Genomic DNA, 23,205 nt, shown 5'->3' on the forward strand with positions numbered 1-23,205 from the left:
AGTAGCAAGATCAATCTGAGATCTATGGACCTTCAGGAGTTTTGTGAAACCCCTGAAGTTTGCAAAATGTCATGCACGTGTTCATGCATATGTGGTTCAAATCCTCTACTTTCATTACATTCACAAAGCATTCATAAAAGGTAAAAATAGCAAAGCATCATTTTATAATTCAAGTGATCTCTTCTAGTTATCCACTTATTCAAATTTTTAGTAAAATCTTGCAGGGTATTTTCAACTTGAATAATTTTAGTAAATAACAAACCTTTAAATAATCAAAAATAGAATCTACAAAATCTACAGAAAAGAATTATTTCTTTAAAAATGTCCACTTACCTTTCAAATGTTTTGATACATTACTTCATTAACATGCAATGCTTTTCTTGTTGTTCTTAAGTCCACTGTATTATTTTCCTGTAATCCTTCACTTAGCTTTGCAAAAATGTTTTCAATGCAATTGGTGTTATTCTTCAAACTATTAGGTAGTTCCCCAAATGAAGCTGTTGCACATGTATCAAATGTAATGGTACTTCGGGGATTATATTTTCCAGTATCAACCTTCTTCCTCCTCAGTACTGAGTTTCCAGACTGTAATCTTCTACTAATATGGCTTTTCCTTAAGAGGTGTTTATAGACATCTTTCCTCTTTATAGTTTTCTGATTTTTTAGCACTTGCTTCTCAGTGCATGTACAATTTATATTTTCTATTTTGTAATTATTTCGATCTAACAATTGGCAAATAGGCTTACCCTCTGACTTATATTGGACTTCAACAGATCCAGTAGTAGTAACTGCGTCGAGATGAACTGAATCTTTAGAATAAATTGCAAGACCAGAAGCAACTAACATGTCTGCCAAATTGTTTTTCTCATGAATGATGTCTACCTTCAGTTTTGTTTCAAAACTGTATCCCCTAAACTGAAAAACTAAGCCCGGTTTACTCAGGAAATCTTGAAAAAATCTTTTGGCTTCTTCATTCCAATGTGTGCCTTCAGCAGGTAAGACACCATGTAAGACGCAAGAATAACTTAGCCTCGGCAAATTCAGAAGTTCTTCAGAAACAACTTTAAGAATTTTTATATCTGAATAAGGTATGTAAACAGAAAATCCATAGTCAATCAATGTAAGAAGTAAATTCTGATCAGAGACTTTGGAAATTTCTACTCTATCCCACTGATCTTCCGATTCACATTTGAACAAACAACTAGAACCGGGAATTATATCATCCTGAGGCACTGTTTGTAAGTCTTCTGGTAGATCAGAAAGCAACATAAAGAGAGATTTCATTGTGTCAAAGAAATCTTCTAACTGAACACAGAAGTCTGATGGATCAGAAACAGCAGTGGCAATACCAGAATATTGCCTACCATTTTGAAGCTGTGTCCAAGTAAATGATCTTATGGTACATGGTGATACAGGAGTCTTAGATTCAACACTACAAGTAATTCCTGAAGATCTAAATTTGTTTTCTTCAATATGAACTGTATTTAAGTTTAAATATTCCAAAAGTAACAGACCATCTATCAAAATGTCTACTTTCCAAGCAGAGTCTAAATATTTCAGGAAAAGGATGTTTATTTCCAAATGAGCAAACAAATCCACAACAGACTCAAACGGCATCTTCCTAAAATTTTCAAACCAAATCCACTCACAAGGCACAGCTTGTCTTGGAATATTTCTGATTTCATTACTAAGCACCTTAGTATTACATAAAGGCACTATTTCATACCTACCACAATCTACTAAAAAAACAAGCACTTTCTCATCAACATACTTATCTACTTTTGATCGATACCACTCAAAAGTGTTTTTAGATTTTGCCAAGCATTCCAAGCCTTTCTCAATATTTTCCACTGATAAAAAAGCAGGGTTTCTTACTTCTTCAGTAATTAATACCGTTAAATCTGATAAAATTTTTTTATTTTTAGATAACTTCACATAAAATGTTCCATTTTTGGAAACATGAAGTATTTCAGCCTTTTCAAGTTGTCCAGGTTTTAACTCTTCAAAAGGAATACTAACCAGTTGTTGGTAGGATGGCTGAAGGATCACAGAACCTTCATATCCATTTGATCCTCCTTTCTTCATTTCACTATCAACAGGGCCCACCTTTTGAGAGACAACCTGAGGCATCTGTAATACTGTTCTCTGTAGTTTCGAGCACGCTGTCCATTTCACTAGTTCATTAATGACACATTTTTCATCACAAATTACATCTACTTCCCATTTCTGTTCATGCCTTTTCAAAAACTCACAGGAAATTGCTTTGTTACTTACTCTTGAAGCAAAATAATCCACAGTTTTTCTGTCCCATATTTCATTAGGTTCATTCCACTTGACTCCACTAAGGAAAGAATGAACTCCTAGCTGAGGAATGGTTAAGAACTCCTCCTTAATTTCAAACATTTTAGATGCGTTTACTACTGCAGTATTACCATAGTCAATAAATTCCACTTCATAAGAATTTCTTGACAAAATTTTCTTAATAACTGCTCTGTAAATGGCATTGTCACCAGAGTATTCTGCAACTACAAGATCTCCCACCATGGGTTTAACTGATTTTCTCTCTCTCACTATACTGGCTCTTCTTGCATTTAGAGCAGCCGCTAGTCTGATGATTACATTTTCATGCTCAGCAAGCTGAATATGGAAACTCGCTGGATTCCTTATATTAGAAACATATCCTCTAACTTTGGCATTCAAGTAAATCTTGGGTTGAGGAAGGTCTTTAATTTGTGGTCTGGCATGACTATGTATGTTTTTTGAGGTTTCTTGATTTAATTCTCTAATAGAAGACTGTGATACAACCCTTACTGATTTTTGGCCCACATTATGTTCATCAAGAATATATGTAAGTCCAGGGACAATTTTTACACCTTTATTTTTAAGTTCATTTTGCAAAGACTTCTTCACCTTGTTTTTTGACACAGGTTCCACTTTACAGCAAACTGATGGTTTCAAAACCCCGGCATATATACTTCTGGGATTCATTGGCTGATCTGTTTTGCTTTCAGAATGTGTTATTAGACTAGTTTTACTTACATTATGGTGATAGTTGTTTTCTATTTTGCCTTTCAAGGAAACAGCATTTTTTTTATTCCCATTTGTTTTATGATCCTTTTTCAAACACTGCGCTTGGTCACAATGCTTTTTTCCATAAGCATGAAGTAACATTTTAATTTTCTGATTTATATGTTGATATCCATCATATAAGTCCACACCAAACTGGCCATCTGGCTCCCTGGACAGTATTTTTGCCCTTAATGGTTTTCCAAAAAATTTACCTGCAAACCAGTTATTGATTTCTGCTGGAATATCTACATCGCTAAGATCTGACAAAAAACATTTAATAGCTTGCATAGGTGTAAACAGCAACTCTGGAAACTCATCTGAAACAGCCCTCAACATACTTTCTTCTACTAATTGCTTATTTCCAAAGTCCACAAAATACACCAGGAAGTCAGATAATGAATCTGTCGGCATTGATAAAGCTCTATAAGAGAGACCATCCTCCACATACTTAGATATACATAATCTCATTTTACTAAAATTATATTTGGGGCAATCACTGGGGTAACTAATTTCCCTGATTTTTGTTGCTATCATCTCTAGGTCTTTACTATTTCTACTAAGTTGACAATAAAACTCTTGAGGACTATATATGTGAGAGATATATATTTCTTCCTCACTTCCAATTTTTATGTTGAAGGAAGAGTAACAGTAACTGTAAAGACTAACTGAAGATGGAAATGGCTTTGATACTGTACAATATTGTGCAGAGCCATGACGAATAAGAAATTCTTTTGCACTAGTAAATGAAGACTGTAAATCCACTAAATTACTTAAACAGTTTGGATATATAAGAACTATGGCACAGATGACACAAGTCAATAACCCTCTAGATGAAGAAATAAAATTCTCAAAGTCTCTGCATGCTTCTATCGACCAACTGAATATTCTACAACTAATGGGTTCAACTAAATGGTTAAGACTACATCTGAAGGCCTGGGCTTCCAAAGAAAGAAAATGTGGCTTAATAGCACAAAGATCTCTAATTAAAACTCTTTCCTGGTAACCATAATCAACCAGTATTATATCAAATTCTTTTTCTGATATTTGAGTCAAAATAGCAGCTCTATACCACTTTCCATCTTTAGAGGATTTAGCAACACAAGCCATCTGCCCAACCTGATAAGGATCAGAATGAACACTATAATAATGCTGAAGTTGTTCCATTAGTAATTTTAAGTCTTCTAACTTACATTGCAGCTGGCATAAGAAGTCACCTGGGCCACAAGAATAAGAACACTTAACTTCAAGGACTGTTCCTGGTTTAAACACATATTCTTTATAACGCCATGGTGACTCAGGTCCCACAGACAAGGTGAAAGGGTTTTCAAATTCAGAGAAATTAACAGGTGGGGACTTTAACAGAGACAAGTTACTTTCTTTTAGCTTACTTGAATGGTACCTTTTAGATTGAGGTCCTTCAAGAAGGGCAGATATGACTTTCTTGCTTTTAGATTTTAAATTTAACACTGAATATTCATTTACAAATTTTGGACAACATTCTGGTTCTACTTCCCAATATTCTGCATATCCAGCTTGTAACATAAGAGAGACAACATCATTATCTTCTGAGGCTTCAATACTCTGAATATTTACAGTATACTTGTCATCTTTTTTTGCTATAACCTGAAGCAAAACTGCTTTGTTCAGGACAATTTTTTTAAAATAATCAACAGCAGCCTTCACCCATAGATCTTCAACAGGAAATACATGTGCAAGTGAACAGCACATGGCTAAAGCAGGCAACTCACAGAACTCTGGAAGCAAAATTTTTACATCAAAAAATGGTATGGAATCAGTATTTCCATAATCTAAAAAATAAACATTAACTTTATAACCATTAATTTCAGTGATGACAGCTCTATAAAAATGTCTATCCTTGCTATATCTAGCACAACAAAATAATCCAGGTTCTGGATTTCTTAGAATCAATTCATCATTTTCACACAAATCATAATATTTGTTTATATTTTTAATTGTATCTTGAAATTCATTCTGATGTTCATTAGTACGTACCCAGAAATTTGATGGGTTTAATACATACACAACGAAACCTATGTAGGCAGCTTCTATCTTCATTTCTACAGTTTTAACAGGAAAATCTATTTTTAAAGTATCTTTTTTACTTAGAGAGTCTATCGGCTGCTCAGTGTTTGCAATAAAACTCTCAACTGCAAAGCTGTTTACCTCAGAAGCTCTAGTTGCCCTCAGCCTATTATAAATTTTTGAATCAGACACTGGACAAAGTACTTGTGTGCCTACAGTCTTCAGCAGACACTTAGAACTAATTGTAGACTCTTGAGTTTCTAAGGTTACATAATACAAATGCTCATCCTTATTGAACCGATCAAGGTGTGCATATACTACCTGTCCTAACAAGGCTTGTTTAAATATACTCAGTTGAAATTTTCTTATATCTCTGTCTGGACTGTGTAAACATGTTAGAGAACATGGAAATGAAAATAATGGTACTAAGACAAAATCTTGTTTAAGTTTCTTTACATGAACTGAAGGTATAGTCTCACTACTGCCATAATCCATAAACCAAATTCTCACTTGATTATTAGGCAAAAGCTGCTGAAGAATTCCTCTATGCCACTGTCCATTTATTCTTCTGGCAACACAAAGTAGTCCAAAATTATCACATGTGGGAATACTTCCTTGGCTGGTAATATCATAATGCAAAGTCATACATGTTGTAAAGTTTTCCAACTCTGGAATCCATTTAATTAATTGGCAATAAAATTTACTTGGGCTCAAGGCAGATGATACTTTTACACTTTCAGTACTGCCCACTGACAAAGATGGTTGCAAATTATCCAGAATATGCTGAATATCAAGTAAAGTATCGTTATTAATTAAAGATGATTCAGGTCTTTTATGGTGTAATGAATCTGGCATTTGTTTGGGGAATCCTTTTACCATTTCCACAATAAGACGAAATGAATCTCCATCAATGAGTCTCCCTAATTGTAATTCGAGAACCTGGGATATAATGTTTGGCACTTCAAGAACAATCATCTGAAGAGGCAAAACAGCTTGCACACAACCTTTCACTTGTAGTCCTACTAATGACTTGAAATAATTCAAAGCCTTGGGAGACCATTTTTCCCCAGCTGGTAGTATGTTGGCCAAAATGCCAAATGTTACCCGTGGTGGTAGCTCAAATAGGTTGCCACAGGCTGAAGCAACCTGCGTACTGTCTACTCTCAGTTCCTCTCCACGGTCTATGAGGAGCACAGTATAGAGTTCATTTTTCTTTTCCACAACTCTTCCTCTCTGCCATTCTCCTGATACTCTTTCTTCTACCAAACAAAAGTCATTGATGTCTACATTATTGTTTCCTTTTTGAACATGCTGTATTTCCCTCTGCAATATGTGGTAGTCAAACTCACATTCAATATTATTTCTGCCTTGAAATTTCACCAGAATGTCCTTAGGAAGACATTCTATATGTGATATTGTCAGATCCACATTTAAAAGGGTTGGTAACAGAGATGTAGAATCCATTTTCTAAAAAGCAAATAATAAGAACCTATTAGTTTCTGGACAGACAGTCGTCAAAATTAAATGAAATTAGTCTTATATGTATGTAAACATAGACCAAACTAGCCTTAAAAGTATGTAAACATATATTAAATATCAAAATAATTCCATGTCTGTATTTACCAAACTGAACATGTTGGTAAAAATTATATATATTAGACAAGATGAAGAAATAAATAAAATGCATCTGACCATTCACTGCCTTTCACACTTTCAAAAAATTCTACTGAAATAACCAAGAGAGCATTTAAAAATAGGGAGAATGAATATAATCACTGGAAAACAGAAAAAAAGAAAAAGGCAGTATTTTTCAAGAGACTAACGAATTTCTAGTAGATATTGGACTAATAGTGTGTAATGGAAGAAAGCCAAATAAAGCCTACTGGAGAACTACACTCCTTCATGCAGACTTCTTCCAGTACCTATAATTCCAAGGGGTGAGTGCTAGAAGCAAGGGTGGATGATTACCCAACAGGGGACTCACTGTTTATAGTCCCTACTCTGTGTCAATTAGCAGTATGTGGTCCCTATCAGCATCATTATACAACTCCAGGTTCCTCCTCTGAGGGCAACAAGTTGAGACAATAGGTTGGGACAACAGAAAGGAGAGCCAGGCATGGAAAGACCCTTAGACAGGTTAAGTACATCCACGCTTGTCGCTAGCATGTGTGTGTGTCAAATCGCTTAGTCATGTCTGACTCTCCACAACCCTATGGACTGTAGCCTGCCAGGCTCCTCTACCCATAGGGATTCTCTAGGCAAGAATACTGGAGTGGGTCACCACACCTCCTTCAGGGGATCTTGACAACCCAGAGATCAAACCTACATCTCTGTTTCCTGCATTGGCAGGCGGGTTCTTTACCACTAGCACCATCTGGGAAGCCTCTGTCACTGGCACGCGTACCCACAAAAAGTGTGGAGGGAGGGGGAGAGGAAAATAAATCTTTAGCAGAGAGGCAAAGCTCTCTACTCTAACTATGGCTCCACCTAAGTTTCTCTGGATTGTTAGAATTCTAAAAACTGTAAGTCAAATATTCAAGAAGCATAAAACAGCCCCCAAATTCAGGTAAGAACCAACATCTATTGTAGTAGGATACAGCCTAACTCCAGCTTGATTCTAATAGTTGACAATTTTTTTTCTATTAGAATGAGAAAGAAACAGAGAGAAAAAAACACTGGAGCTAAAAAAAATGAGGGAACCACTTAAAATAAACCAAGGAAACCCTCACATCAGGAATAAACATTGCATTGAAGGAATAGCAAAATATTGTTTTTCAACAGTTCGATTCCTCTTTTTAAAAAGTCCAAAAGAGGATAATGCATTTTTATATGACTAAGTATTCATTAAGATGCAACAGCTGAAATCAGGGAACCACACATAAGAGTCAATGGGAATGTCCCTACTGCAATGAGGAAAGCCAATGCAAAACACAGATGAACGGAAGATGAGAAAATTTTGAGAAAATACCCCCAAAACTCAGAAGGATAAAAAGATGAAAAAGAAGCATGAAGAACAGGAATATAAAATCTTACCAAAGTATAAATGTTATCTCAGAGATAAAATAAGAGAAGAGAAGCCCTTTCTTAGACTTAAGACCCAAGTCCACACAGTGAAACAGGCCACTGGAAAGCTAGAGGAATGATTTAGGGTCATCTGGGTGCTGAGTATGATTCTTATTTCCTCCCAGATAATTAACTTGGTGTGATAATCAGCATGGCTTGATCTACAGAGATTCTAGGCAATGCTCACTTGACCCTGATGTCCTTAAGAATAAAAATCAATGAGCAATACATTAAAGACTCTCATTAGACTAAGCTGCCTTTAATTAAAGTCACAGGCCTCTACTCAATTACCAGACTTTAGTCAGTTTATAAATCTATAATACCTTACATGAAGAGAAGACCAAGTATTATTAAGAAAGGATCCTGTGTTTGATTATACCAAGAACATTCCTCTTGGTATTCACCCAAAGGGTTACCTGAGAAGATAGGAAAAGGAAAAAAATACTTAAGTCTTCCAGGAATCACACACACTTTAGATATAAAAAGCAGAAGCAGCCAGAAGGATTCCTTGATGAAGCGAATATAGTATATACAAAATAGACCAAAGAAAAGCCCAAAGGAAGTTATGCAATGAGGTTACCCCAAATACCAGAAGCCTGCTCCTCCACACTGCTGTCCCTCCTTCAAACAAAACAAATGGCCTCATGGAGAATTTCACAGAGAAAGGGGGAAAAAATTCTGAGCTTGATCTGCACATGTTCTCTCACCTAATGCCAGTAACTTCCAGAAATGGACTGCAAAAGTACTGCATCCCAACCCAGGACAGTCCTTGCCAAAGAAACAAAAGGAGATATTCAAGTTGACAGGACTACCAGTACATCTACTTTGCCTGAAGAAAAAACTGTTTCAGTTAAGAAACTGTGCATATTAGTAGGCCACAGCTAATAGTTTCTGCAGGATGATTAGCAATTCTAAAGGAACAAGACTGGAGGATTTGTTACAAAATAAATCTAAAGAAGAGGCATATGGATGAGCCTCTCAGATTTGGCACATGAAGAAAACTTGTAGGTCGCATGTGATGTGCATTGAAGGGCTCACTATGGAAAAGATTCTTAATCAGGTAGACAGAACTACTTATTCAATGACTATGAATCAGCCTCCTTCACCTGCCTCTCCAATGCTTGCTCAGCAGGATCATGAAGCAGGTTCACTGGGTTATGGATAAAGCTCCTACCCTTGTCTATCTGAAGATCATCAAACTATAACAATTCAGAGAAAATTAGGGGAAAAAAATCAACAGGAAATTTAAAACTAAACCATATACAAGGGACAATTATTTAAGGATATAACTTAAAGATGTTCTAGATCCAAACTCTATTCAGTATTATATTCCTTATAATATTACTACACTGACAGAAAGTACTTACACTTTGTACACAAGTTTAGGAGATCAAGAAACTTGAGTTTTACTTGAGACTCAATTAACAGTATGAAGTTTGGAGAACTGTTTTCTCAGAATCAGATTCCAAATCTGTAAAATGAGAGGGCTGAATTAAATTTGGGTTTTTCAAACGTGGGTTTTTTGGTTTTTTTTTTTTTTTTTTTGCAATAGCAGAAATCCTTCTTAATCTAAGGTGCAAAAAGTAAATAGAAAACTTCAAATATCTATCAGTTAGATTCATAAATGGTAGTCTAATAATTACACGTGCTGTGCTGAGTTGCTCAGTCATGTCCAACTCTTTGCCACCTCATGGAGTCCACCAGGCTCCTCTGTCCATGGGGATTCTCCAGGCAAAAATACTGGAGTGGGCTGCCATGCCCTCCCCTCCAGTGGATCTTCCCAACCCAGGAATCGAACCCAGGTTTCCTGCATTGCAGGCAGATTCTTTACCTTCTGGGCCACCAGGGAAGCCCCAATAATTTCATAAATTTATACAATTATAAAACCAGTAAATGAGAATACTAAAATCATTCTGATGAACACAGTCTTATAGCAGCTCCATCATTTAATTTGCCTTAATACTGTATTTGGTAACAGTACTGGGGAAAAAATCAGGCTCAAACATTTGTAACAGTTTCACAATTGTACATGATCAGATACAGGTAAGTTCAAACAAAAATAGAGCAGATAGTTACCAAAGGGGAAGGCAGGAGTGGGATAAATTAGGAGTATGAGATTAACAGATACAAACTCCTATACTTAAAATAGATCAAGCAACACATGTTTGCTGTGTATGACGAGGAACTATATTTGATATCTTATAACAACCTAAAATGGAAAATAATCTGAATATAAATAAACAACTTAATGATTTTGCTGCATACCTGAAACACAGTAAGTCAATTATATGTCAATTAAGAAACACACATCCATCTTATTTTGGATTCAAGGATGACACTAGGAATTATTTAAATATGAAGATCACTTAACCCATATAGTGTTTTTTTGGGTCATGCTATCTGCCTCTTAATGAGACTATTAGGAAGTTATCCAAGCATTTGTTGTCACCTCCCCATTTCTTGCTGTTTTCAATTTATCAGTTCAATAAATCTTTTTTCTTAATCTTAAAAAAAAAAGATGCAGTAGAGCCTCAATTTAAACAAATTAATCGTATGGCACCAATCAGTGCTCATTACTGCTTTTAAGTTTAATATATCATATTGAACAATTTTATTTCTTCTTTAAAAAGTAGACTATTTTTAAAAATTAAATTCAAAGTTCACAAACTCATGAATTAAATTTAAGTCAAAAATTCAAAGTATCGCTGTTTCCCTAAGGTTTGTGAAAATACAATCTACAACACTATTAAAATTGATATGGAAACCCCTTCCTACACTAAAATCCCCTGATTCTACAGAATACATATTAGAGATGATGCCACTCTTAATGAGTCATGTAACTTAAATTTTTGTAAATTTTCTAACAGAAATTTGAATTTCTTTCCTTACATTAAGAGCTTCTTATAACGCTTTACATTTTTTTAAAAAAGTTTTCTGCACATTACTTTAACTGATCTTTGCAATAAGATTTCCATTTTTCAAATGAAAATAACTTAAGATAAAGGAAATACAGGAGCGAGCTTGAATTTTCATTTTCTGATTCAGTCCAGTTCTCCTAGTTCTCCTCCCACATTACTCCCAGTGTTTCACACTGCTCTTTCAACTAACCCATGTAATCATGGACAAGAAATAAAAAGTGAAAGATACAAATCGAAAACCAAAAATCTAAACAAACCAACCAAAAAAAAAAAAAAAAATAGGGAAAGCACCCTTATGGGATAGAATCAGCTTATTCTTCCTTTTTCAAAATTTAAAATAATTCTGGTTAAACTCTGACTAGCATTCTGGCAAGGTTACCATGTGCTAGAAGACTGGATCAAGTTAGGCATCTGTGCTTTGGTTTTCTCCTCCTATATTCTCCATATATTCAAAATGGTTTCTAGGTTTAGGTCTTTAAGGATACTGATAGAGAAGAAATCAAACAGCATAGAGTACTTTTAAAATTGCATATTTCAAAATCAGTGCTTCAATTTTGCTAACATTCTTTACCGAAGTAGTTCCTTAATCAAGGACAATGTTGTCCCATAGGGGACATTTGCTACGTATGGAGATATATTTGCTTATCATAACTGGGCCAGGGTCGAGGTTCCCACTGGCATATACAAAGCATATGCCAGTTCTTTGTTAGTCACTAAGTTGTGGCCGACTCTTTTGCAACCCAATGGACTGTAGCCCTAGGCTCCTCTGTCCATGGGATTTCCCAGGCAAGAATACTGGAGTGGTTGCCATTTCCTCCTCCAGGGGAATCTTCCTGAACCTAGGACTGGATTTGCCTCTCTTGTTTAGCAGGCAGATTCTTTACCTGAACCACCTGGGAAGCCCAGTATATGCCAGAGATGCTGCTAAATATCCTATAATGGACAGAATAACCTCCCACAAAAAAAAAAAAAAAAAGCGATCATCCATACCAAAATGCTGGCTGAGAAAATGCTTCACTGAAAGTAAAAACAAACCCCAGGGAGATAAAAGAATTCTTTAAAATCATCTAAAGAATTAGTCGGAGAAGGCAATGGCACCCCACTCCAGTACTCTTGCCAGGAAAATCCCATGGGCAGAGGAGCCTGGTAGGCTGCAGTCCATGGGGTCACGAAGAGTCGGACACGACTTTGCGACTTCACTTTCACTTTTCACTTTCATGCATTGGAGAAGGAAATGGCAACCCACTCCAGTGTTCTTGCCTGGAGAATCCCAGGGACGGGGGAGCCTGGTGGGCTGCACAGGGGTTGCAGCAGAGCAACAACTAACATCTATGGAGATGCACAGAGTCAGCCACGACTTAGCAGTAGCAGCAAAGAATTAGTAGAAAACAATCTAATCTTAAAGCTTTCCTCATGAGACAAAAGAGGCTACCAGTGTTTTTTAAATTTAAAATATTACAAGAAATAAAGCTGTAACAAAATTGAAATCAATTAAAAAATATATAAAAATCAATGTAATTTATCACAGTTTAAAAAAATGATTTTCCCAGTCCAAATATCTTCTGTCACCTTTGACTCCACCTTTTTCCAACTGGAAGCCATCCAGTTTCCCTGATGGCTCAGCTGGTAAAGAATGCGCCTGCAATGGGTAAGACCAGGGTTCAATCTCTGGGTTGGGAAAGATCCCCTGGAGAAGGAAAAGCTCCTCACTCCAGTATTCTGGCCTGGAGATCCCATGGACTGTATAGTCCATGGGGTTACAAAGAGACGGACACAACTGAGCGACTGCGACTTTCACGTTCACACACAATCTATCAAGGAATCTTACTAGATTCATCTCCAGAGTACAAAAAAACTCCGACATTTCTTCCATCTCTGCTGCTACAACCCTGGCCCAAACTCCTATCATCTGTAAAACTGAGTCCCTAACTTATCTTCCTGCTGTATCTTTAACCCTACCCTACTCTCAGTCCCAAAGAATGCTCAAACTACTGCACAATTGCACTCATCTCACACACTAGTAAAGTAATGCTCAAAATTCTCCTAGCCAGGCTTCAGCAATATGTGAACCGTGAACTTCCAGATGTTCAAGCTGGTTTTAGAAAAGGCAGAGGAACCAGAGATCAAACTGCCAACAACTGCTGGATCATCAAAAAAGCAAGAGAGTTCCAGAAAAACATCTATTTCTGCTTTATTGATTATGCCAAAGCCTTTGACTCTGTGGATCACAATAAACTGTGGAAAATTCTGAAAGACATGGGAATACCAGATCACCTGACCTGCCTCTTGAGAAACCTATATGTAGGTCAGAAAGCAACAATTATAACCGGACATGGAGATGAAAACCAAAGATGGCAGAGGAATAGGACGGGGAGACCACTTTCTCCCCTACAAATTCATCGAAAGAACATTTTAACGCTGAGCAAATTTCACAAAATTCATCGAAAGAACATTTTAACGCTGAGCAAATTTCACAAAACAACTTCTGATCGCTAGCAGAGGACATCAGGCGCCCAGAAAAGCAGCCCATTGTCTTCAAAGGGAGGTAGGACAAAATATAAAAGATAAAAAGGGAGTCAAAAGAGCTACGGACGGAGACCCGTCCCGGGAAGGGAGTCTTAAGAGAGGAAGTTTCCAATCACCAGGAAACCCTCTCACTGGCGGGACTGGGGGAAGTTTTCGGCAATCTAACTGGGAGGAAAAATCAAACAAGGCCCACAGATTACGTGCCTAAAAGCAACTCCCAGCAGAAAAGTACCCCAGACGCCCGTACCCGCCAGCAACAAGCAGAGAGGGCGGCATTGCTTAGGGTAAGGACCGCCCGAAGACCCTGAGAGCAATCGGAGGGAGCTTTTTTAAACTGTGGGATAGCAAGGGTCAAAATTAACCGGCCCGAACACACTGCTGGCGGTTCGCAAAACAAAGGGACTGAGAAACTCCAGAGAAGAGCCGGCCCATCCCCGATGGAGGTAGGAGGCAGGGGAGAAGCCACCCCCTCCCACACTGCAAACAGGCCCCCGGTTCCTATTTAAAGACTTCCTGAGACCCGACTGGCAGCGCGCGCTGGGGCCGCGGTGGGAGAAAGCGCGCCGTACCCGGGGAGAGTGGGCCCAAGCCTCTAGCTGCCTGAACCGCTCAGGCCGGGGAAGGCACAAAATGCAGGCGCTACCGAATCCGCGCTTTTGTGGAGTACCTGAAAACTGGAACTGCACTCAACGCAGGGCCCGCTCCATATAGAGCAGCCGGGAGCCTGAGCAGTGTAGACGGGAAAAGCACAGACACCCCTGTACGGGGCAAACCCAGTGTGACCGGAACATGGTGAGCGCTATCCACACTGAGCGGTATCTGTCTGCAGCGCCCCGCCCTCCCCGTAGCAGGACTGAACTGAACTAGCGAACCTAAATAAGAGATCACCTCCGCCCGCCTGTGTCAGGGCGGAAATTAGATACCGAAGAGACGGCAAACAGAAGCCAAATAAACAAAGGGAACCGCTTCAGAAAGGACCGGTGAAACAGATTAAAATCCCTGAAGGTAACACCGACTACACCGGAAGGGGCCTATAGATATCGAGAAGTGTTAAGCTGGAAAGATGAGCTATCTGAAATTGAACTGAACCTACACTGACCGCAACAACTCCAGAGAAATTCCTAGATTTATATGTATATATACATTTTTTAATTTAAAAAAAAAATTTTTTTCTTTCCTTTTTTTTTTAATTTTTTCTCTTTTATTTTCTTTTAAAATTCCCTATTACTCCCCCATTACCCCTCAACTTTCATTTTCATATATTTTTACGATTTTTTTAATTAGGGGAAAAAATTTTTTTCTTTTTTTTTCTTTTTCTTGTTTTTCTCTCCTATTTCCTTTTAAAGTCCTCTAATACTCCTCTATTATGCCTTAATTTTCATTTTCATTTCACTATAACCTTGCCAAAAAAAAAGAGAGAGAAACCCTATTTTTCAACTGAACTTCATATACATGTCTAAATTTTTTGTGTTTTTGTTTTTAAATATTGTATTTCAAAGAGTCTAACCTCTACACTAGATTTTTAATCTTTTTTTTCAGTATGTGATATAAATTTTGGACATTTAAGAATCCAATATTCAGTTCCCATTTCTATTCAGGAGTGTGGTGATTACTCTCCCACTTTTGACTCTCTGTTTTCTACCTCAGAACACCTCTATTTCCTCCTTTCCCCTTCTCTTCCCAATCCAACTCTGTGAATCTTTGTGGGTGTCTGGGCTACAGAGAACACTTTGGGAACTGAGAACTGCGTAGATCTGTCTCTTTCCTCTTGAGTCCCCTTTTTCTCCTCCTGCTCACCTCTATCTCCTTCCTCCCTCTCCTATTCATGTAACTCTGTGAACCTCTCTGGTTGTCTCTCACGGTGGAGAATCTTTTCACCATTAACCTAGAAGTTTTATTATCAGTGCTGTATAGTTGGAGAAGTCTTGAGACTATTGGAAGAATAAAACTGAAATCCAGAGGCAGCAGACTTAAGCCCAAAACCTGAGAAAACCAGAAAACTCCTGACTACACAGAACATTAAGGAATAAGAGACCATCCAAAAGCCTCCATACCTATACCAAAACCAACCACCACCCAAGAGCCAATAAGCTCCAGTACAAGACGTACCACGCAAATTCTTTAGCAACGCAGGAACATAGACCTGAGTGTCAACATACAGGCTGTCCAAAGTCACACCTAACACATAGACCCATCGCAAAACTCATTACTGGACACTCCATTGCACTCCAGAGAGAAGAAATCCAATTCCACGCACCAGAACGCTGACACAAGCTTCCCTAACCAGGAAACCTTGACAAACCAATCGTCCAACCCCACCCACTGGGTGAAACAGCCACAATAAAAAGGAACCACAGACCACAAGAATACAGAAAGCCCACTCCAGACACAGCAATCTAAACAAGATGAAAAGGCAGAGAAATACCCAACAGGTAAGGGAACATGAAAAAAGCCCACCAAGTCAAACAAAAGAGGAGGAAATAGGGAATCTACCTGAAAAAGAATTTAGAATAATGATAATAAAAATGATCCAAATCTTGAAAACAAAATGGAGTTACAAATAAATAGCCTGGAGACAAAGATTGAGAAGATGCAAGAAATGTTTAACAAGGACCTAGAAGAAGTAAAAAAAAAAAGTCAATTAAAAATTAATAATGAAATAAATGATATCAAAAACACTCTGGAGGGAACCATGAGTAGAATAACAGAGACAGAAGATAGGATAAGTGAGTTAGAAGATAAAATGGTGGAAATAAATGAAGCAGAGAGGAAAAAAGAAAAAAGAATCAAAAGAAATGAGGACAACCTCAGGGACCTCTGGGACAATGTGAAATGCCCCAACATTCAAATCATAGGAGTCCCAGAAGAAGAAGACAAAAACAAAGGCCATGAGAAGTTACTCGAGGAGATAATAGCTGAAAACTTCCCTAAAATGGGGAAGGAAATAGCCACCCAAGTCCAAGAAACCCAGAGTGTCCCAAACAGGATAAACCCAAGGCGAAACACCCCAAGACACATATTAGTCAAATTAACAAAGATCAAACACAAAGAACAAATATTAAAAGCAGCAAGGGAGAAACAACAAATAACACACAAAGGGATTCCCATAAGGATAACAGCTGATCTATCAATAGAAACCCTTCAGGCCAGAAGGGAATGGCAGGACATACTTAAAGTAATGAAAGAGAATAACCTACAACCTAGATTACTCTACCCAGCAAAGATCTCATTGAGATATGAAGGAGAACTCAAAAGCTTTACAGACAAACAAAAGCTGAGAGAATTCACCACCACCAAACCAGCTCTCCAACAAATACTAAAGGATCTTCTCTAGACAGGAAACACAGAAAGGTTGTATAAACATGAACCCCAAACAACAAAATAAATGGCAACAGGACCATACCTATCAATAATTACCTTAAATGTAAATGGGTTGAATGCCCCAAACAAAAGACAAAGGCTGGCTGAATAGATACAAAAGCAAGACCCCTATATATGCTGTCTAAAAGAGACCCACCTCAAAACAAGGGACACATACAGACTAAAAGTGAAGGGCTGGAAAAAAATATTCCACGCAAACGGAGACCAAAAGAAAGCAGGAGTTGCAATACTCATATCAGATAAAATAGAATTTCAAATAAAGGCTGTGAAAAGAGACAAAGATAATGATCAAAGGATCAATCCAAGAAGAAGATATAACAATTATATATGCACCCAACATAGGAGCACTGCAATATGTAAGGCAAACGCTAACGAGTATGAAAGAGGAAATTAATAGTAACACAATAATAGTAGGAGACTTTAATACCCCACTCACAACTATGGATAGATCAACTAAACAGAAAATGAACAAGGAAACACAAACTTTAAAGGACACAATGGACCAGCTAGACCTAACTGACATCTATAGGACATTTCACCCCAAAACAATCAACTTCACCTTTTTCTCAAGTGCACACGGAACCTTCTTCAGAATAGATCACATCCTGGGCCATAAATCTAGTCTTGGTAAATTCAAAAACACTGAAATCATTCCAGTCATCTTTTCTGACCACAGTGCAGTAAGATTAGATCGCAATTACAGGAAAAAAATTATTAAAAATTCAAACATATGGAGGCTAAACAACACGCTTCTGAATAACCAAAAAATCATAGAAGAAATCAAAAAAGAAATCAAAATATGCATAGAAATGAATGAAAATGAAAACACAACAACCCAAAACCTATGGGACACTGTAAAAGCAGTGCTAAGGGGAAGATTCATAGCATTACAGGCCTACCTCAAGAAACAAGAAAAAAGTCAAATAAATAACTTAACTCTACACCTAAAGCAACTAGAGGAGGAAGAAATGAAGAACCCTAGGGTTAGTAGAAGGAAAGAAATCTTAAAAATTAGGGCAGAAATAGATGCAAAAGAAACTAAAGAGACCATAGCAAAAATCAACAAAGCTAAAAGCTGGTTTTTTGAAAAAATAAACAAAATTGACAAACCATTAGCAAGACTCATTAAGAAACAAAGGGAGAAGAACCAAATTAACAAAATTAAAAACAAAAATGAAAAGATCACAACAGACAACACTGAAATACAAAGGATCATAAGAGACTACTACCAGCAGCTCTATGCCAATAAAATGGACAACTTGGAAGAAATGGACAAGTTCTTAGAGAAGTATAACTTTCCAAAACTGAACCAGGAAGAAATAGAAGATCTTAACAAACCCATCACAAGCAAGGAAATCGAAACTGTAATCAGAAATCTTCCAGCAAACAAAAGCCCAGGACCAGATGGCTTCATAGCTGAATTCTACCAAAAATTTAGAGAAGAGCTAACACCTATCTTACTCAAACTATCCCAGAAAACTGCAGAAGAAGGTAAACTTCCAAACTCATTCTATGAGGCTACCATCACCCTAATTCCAAAACCAGACAAAAATGCCACAAAAAAAGAAAACTACAGGCCAATGTCACTGATGAACATAGATGCAAAAATCCTTAACAAAATTCTAGCAAACAGAATCCAACAACATATTAAAAAAATCATACACCATGACCAAGTGGGCTTTATCCCAGGAATGCAAGGATTCTTTAATATCCACAAATCAATCAATGTAATACACCACATTAACAAATTGAAAGATAAAAACCATATGATTATCTCAATAGATGCAGAAAAAGCCTTTGACAAAATTCAACATCCATTTATGATTAAAACTCTCCAGAAAGCAGGAATAGAAGGAACATACCTCAACATAATAAAAGCTATATATGACAAACCCACAGCAAGCATCACCCTCAATGGTGAAAAATTGAAAGCATTTCCCCTGAAATCAGGAACAAGACAAGGGTGCCCACTCTCACCACTCCTATTCAACATAGTTTTGGAAGTGTTGGCCACAGCAATCAGGGCAGAAAAAGAAGTAAAAGGAATCCAGATAGGAAAAGAAGAAGTGAAACTCTGTTTGCATATGACATGATCCTCTACATAGAAAACCCTAAAGACTCTACCAGAAAATTACTAGAGCTAATCAACGAATACAATAAAGTTGCAGGATATAAAATTAACACACAGAAATCTCTTGCATTCCTATACACTAACAATGAGAAAACAGAAAGAGAAATTAAGGAAACAATACCATTCACCATTGCAACAAAAAGAATAAAATACTTAGGAGTATATCTACCTAAAGAAACAAAAGACCTATACATAGAAAACTATAAAACACTGATGAAAGAAATCAAAGAGGACACAAACAGATGGAGAAATATACCCTGTTCATGGATTGGAAGAATCAATATTGTCAAAATGGCTATACTACCCAAAGCAATCTATAGATTCAATGCAATCCCTATCAAACTACCAACGGTATTTTTCACAGAACTAGAACAAATAATTTCACAATTTGTATGGAAATACAAAAAACCTCGAATAGCCAAAGTAATCTTGAGAAAGAAGAATGGAACTGGAGGAATCAACCTGCCTGACTTCAGACTATACTACAAAGCCACAGTCATCAAGACAGTATGATACTGGCACAAAGACAGAAATATAGATCAATGGAATAGAATAGAAAGCCCAGAGATAAATCCTTGAACCTATGGTCACCTTATCTTCGACAAAGGAGGCAAGGATATACAATGGAAAAAAGACAACCTCTTTAACAAGTGGTGCAGGGAAAACTGGTCAACCACCTGTAAAAGAATGAAACTAGAACACTTCCTAACACCATACACAAAAATAAACTCAAAATGGTTTAAAGATCTAAATGTAAGACCAGAAACTATAAAACTCCTAGAGGAGAACATAGGCAAAACACTCTCTGACATAAATCACAGCAGGATCCTCTATGACCCACATCCCCGAATTTTAGAAACAAAAGCAAAAATAAACAAATGGGACCTAATGAAACTTAAAAGCTTTTGCACAACAAAGGAAACTGTAAGCAAGGTGAAAAGACAGCCCTCAGATTGGGAGAAAATAATAGTAAATGAAGCAACAGACAAAGGATTAATCTCAAAAATATACAAGCAACTCCTGAAGCTCAATTCCAGAAAAATAAACGACCCAATCAAAAAATGGGCCAAAGAACTAAACAGACATTTCTCCAAGGAAGACATACAGATGGCTAACAAACACATGAAAAGATGCTCAACATCACTCATTATCAGAGAAATGCAAATCAAACCCACAATGAGGTACCATTACACGCCAGTCAGGATGGCTGCTATCCAAAAGTCTACAAGCAATAAATGCTGGAGAGGGTGTGGAGAAAAGGGAACCCTCTTACGCTGTTGGTGGGAATGCAAATTAGTACAGCCACTATGGAAAACAGTGTGGAGATCTCTTAAAAAGCTGGAAATAGAACTGCCATATGACCCAGCAATACCACTTCTGGGCATACACACTGAGGAAACCAGATCTGAAAGAGACACGTGCACCCCAATGTTCATCACAGCACTGTTTATCATAGCCAGGACATGGAAGCAACGTAGATGCCCATCAGCAGACGCATGGATGAGGAAGCTGTGGTACATATATACCATGGAATATTACTCAGCGGTAAAAAGAATTCACTTGAATCAGTTCTAATGAGATGGATGAAACGAGCCCATTATACAGAGCGAAGTAAGCCAGAAAGATAAAGACCATTACAGTATACTAACACATATATAAGGAATTTAGAAAGATGGAAACGATAACCCTATATGCAAAACAGAAAAAGAGACTCAGATGTATAGAACAGACTTGTGGACTCTGGGAGAAGGCAAGGGTGGGAATGTTTCAAGAGAACAGCATTGAAACATGTATATTATCTAGGGTGAAACAGATCATCAGCCCAGGTTGGGTGCACGAGACAAGTGCTTGGGCCTGGTGCACTGGGAAGACCCAGAGGGATCGGGTGGAGAGGGAGGTGGGAAGGGGGACCGGGATGGGGAATACATGTAAATCCATGGCTAATTCATTTCAATGTATGACAAAAACCACTGCAATGATGTAAATTAGCCTCCAACTAATAAAAATAAATGGGAAAAAAAAACTCAAATGTGAAAAAAAAAATGAAAACCAAAAAAAAAGAACTAGACATGGAACAACAGACTGATTCCAAATAGGAAAAGGAGAACATCAAGGCTGTATATTGTCACCCTGCTTATTTAACTTCTATGCACAGTACATTAAGAGAAACGCTGGGCTGGAAGAAGCACAAGCTGGAATCAAGACTGCTGGGAGAAATATCAAGAACCTCAGATATGCAGCTGACACCACCCTTATGGCAGAAAGTGAAGAGGAACTAAAAAGCCTCTTGATGAAAGTGAAAGAGGAGGGTGAAAACGTGGGCTTAAAGCTCACATTCAGAAAACTAAGATCATGGCATCTGGTCCCATCACTTCATGGGAAATAAATGGGGAAACAGTGGCTGACTTTATTTTTCTGGGCTCCCAAATCACTGCAGATGGTGATTGCAGCCATGAAATTAAAAGATGCTTACTCTTTGAAAGGAAAGTTATGACCAACCTAGATAGCATATTAAAAAGCAGTGACATTACTTTTTCAACAAAGGTTCGTCTAGTCAAGGCTATGGTTTTTCCAGTGGTCATGTATGTATATGAGTTGGACTGTGAAGAAAGCTGAGCACCAAAAAATTGATGCTTTTGAACTGTGGTGTTGGAGAAGACTCTTGAGAGTCCCTTGGACTGCAAAGAGATCCAACCAGTCCATCCTAAAGGAGTTCAGTCCTGGGTGTTCATTGGAAGGGCTGATGCTGAAGCTGAAACTCCAATACTTTGGCTACCTCATGCAAAGAGTTGACTCATTGGAAAAGACCCTGATGCTGGGAGGGATTGGGGGCAGGGGGAGAAGGGGACGACAGAAGATGAGATGGCTGGATGGTATCACCAACTCGATGAACATGAGTTTAAGTAAACTCTGGGAGTTGTTGATGGCAGAGAGGCCTGGTGTGCTGCAATTCATGGGATGGCAGAGTCGGTCACGACTGAGTGACTGAACTGAACTCAATCATGATGATTCTCAGCACTGTAACCAGAATGATCTTTTTTTTAAATATAATACACAACGTGCATTACTGGTTCTCGAATATTTGGCCTCAGGACCCTTTTATACACCTATAAGTTAAAGAAGACTGAGGTGTGTCCTCTCCCCCTAAATTCATATGTTGAAACTGTATCTCCCAATGATGGGATAAGACTATCTCATGAGAATTGAGCTCTCATGAATGTGATCAGTGAAACAATGAAAACACAGCAATTATCCATACCAAAATACTGGTCGAGAAAATGCTTTGCTGAAAACAAAAACAAATCTCAGGGAGATAAAAGAATTCTTTAAAACCATCTAAAGAATTAGTAGAAAACAATCTAATCTTAAAGCTTTCTTCATGAGACAGAAGAGGCAAAACATAAATATCAATGAAAAAGTGTAAACCAGGAAGCAGGCTCTCACCAGATATTAAATCAGTAAGAACCTTGATCTTGGACTTCTCAGCCTGCAGAACTATGAGAAATAGATTTCTATTGTTTATAGGCCATTCAGTTTAAGGTATTTTGTTATAGCAGTCCAAGCTAAGACAGACCCCAAAGAACATATACATGGCTTCTGTCAACATTTACCATATTATAAATAATAGCAAATTTTAAAATACTCAGTAATTCACTTTCAAATAACAATAAACCCATTAAATGTTGATATTTTCATGAAGATTATTTTTCAGAACCAAAAAATTACCATTTTTGAAAACCTCAATGTCTGCTTAATGAAAATAGCTGTATTCTCACAGCTGCTTCTGCATTCAGTATGCAATAGGTTGTTCTGGGTAAAGTATGTGAATAAAAACTGACCACATACAGATAATGTAGTTAGAGAAGGGAGGAGCACTTTAACAGCTTTTTCATATAACTGAGGAATTTTTAATTTTCACAAAAGCTCTATGAGAAGTCATTTCTCAGAAATTATTTACAAAATGGAATATTAAACCATATTAATAAATTTTTGTACTCCCTTACCCTAAACTCCCTTGGTCTATCATACACCTTGAATGAGATTTTCAAACATAATGATTTTAAAGATACATTG

General features: G+C 37.4%; 1 protein-coding gene across 4 annotated transcripts in view; it reads right to left on the bottom strand.

Moving 5' to 3' along the window:
- The window catches only part of TDRD15 (tudor domain containing 15), an 82,824-nt gene that overhangs the window by 22,703 nt on the left and 36,916 nt on the right, over positions 1-23,205 (bottom strand). For 3 of the 4 annotated variants that reach the window (XM_020898264.2, XM_020898262.2, XM_020898263.2), the window contains 2 exons: positions 9,543-9,646; positions 334-6,579 (listed from right to left, as the gene is read on the bottom strand). The exons of the other annotated variant lie outside the window; for it this stretch is intronic. In XM_020898264.2, coding sequence (XP_020753923.2) covers positions 337-6,576 — 6,240 coding nt within the window. In that variant the 5' untranslated portion in view covers positions 6,577-6,579; positions 9,543-9,646 and the 3' untranslated portion in view covers positions 334-336. The remainder of the gene's footprint in view (positions 1-333; positions 6,580-9,542; positions 9,647-23,205) is intronic. 4 annotated transcript variants of the gene reach the window in all.

This window comes from Odocoileus virginianus, chromosome 2 (genome assembly GCF_023699985.2).
Source record: "Odocoileus virginianus isolate 20LAN1187 ecotype Illinois chromosome 2, Ovbor_1.2, whole genome shotgun sequence".
Classification (NCBI taxonomy): domain Eukaryota; kingdom Metazoa; phylum Chordata; class Mammalia; order Artiodactyla; family Cervidae; genus Odocoileus; species Odocoileus virginianus.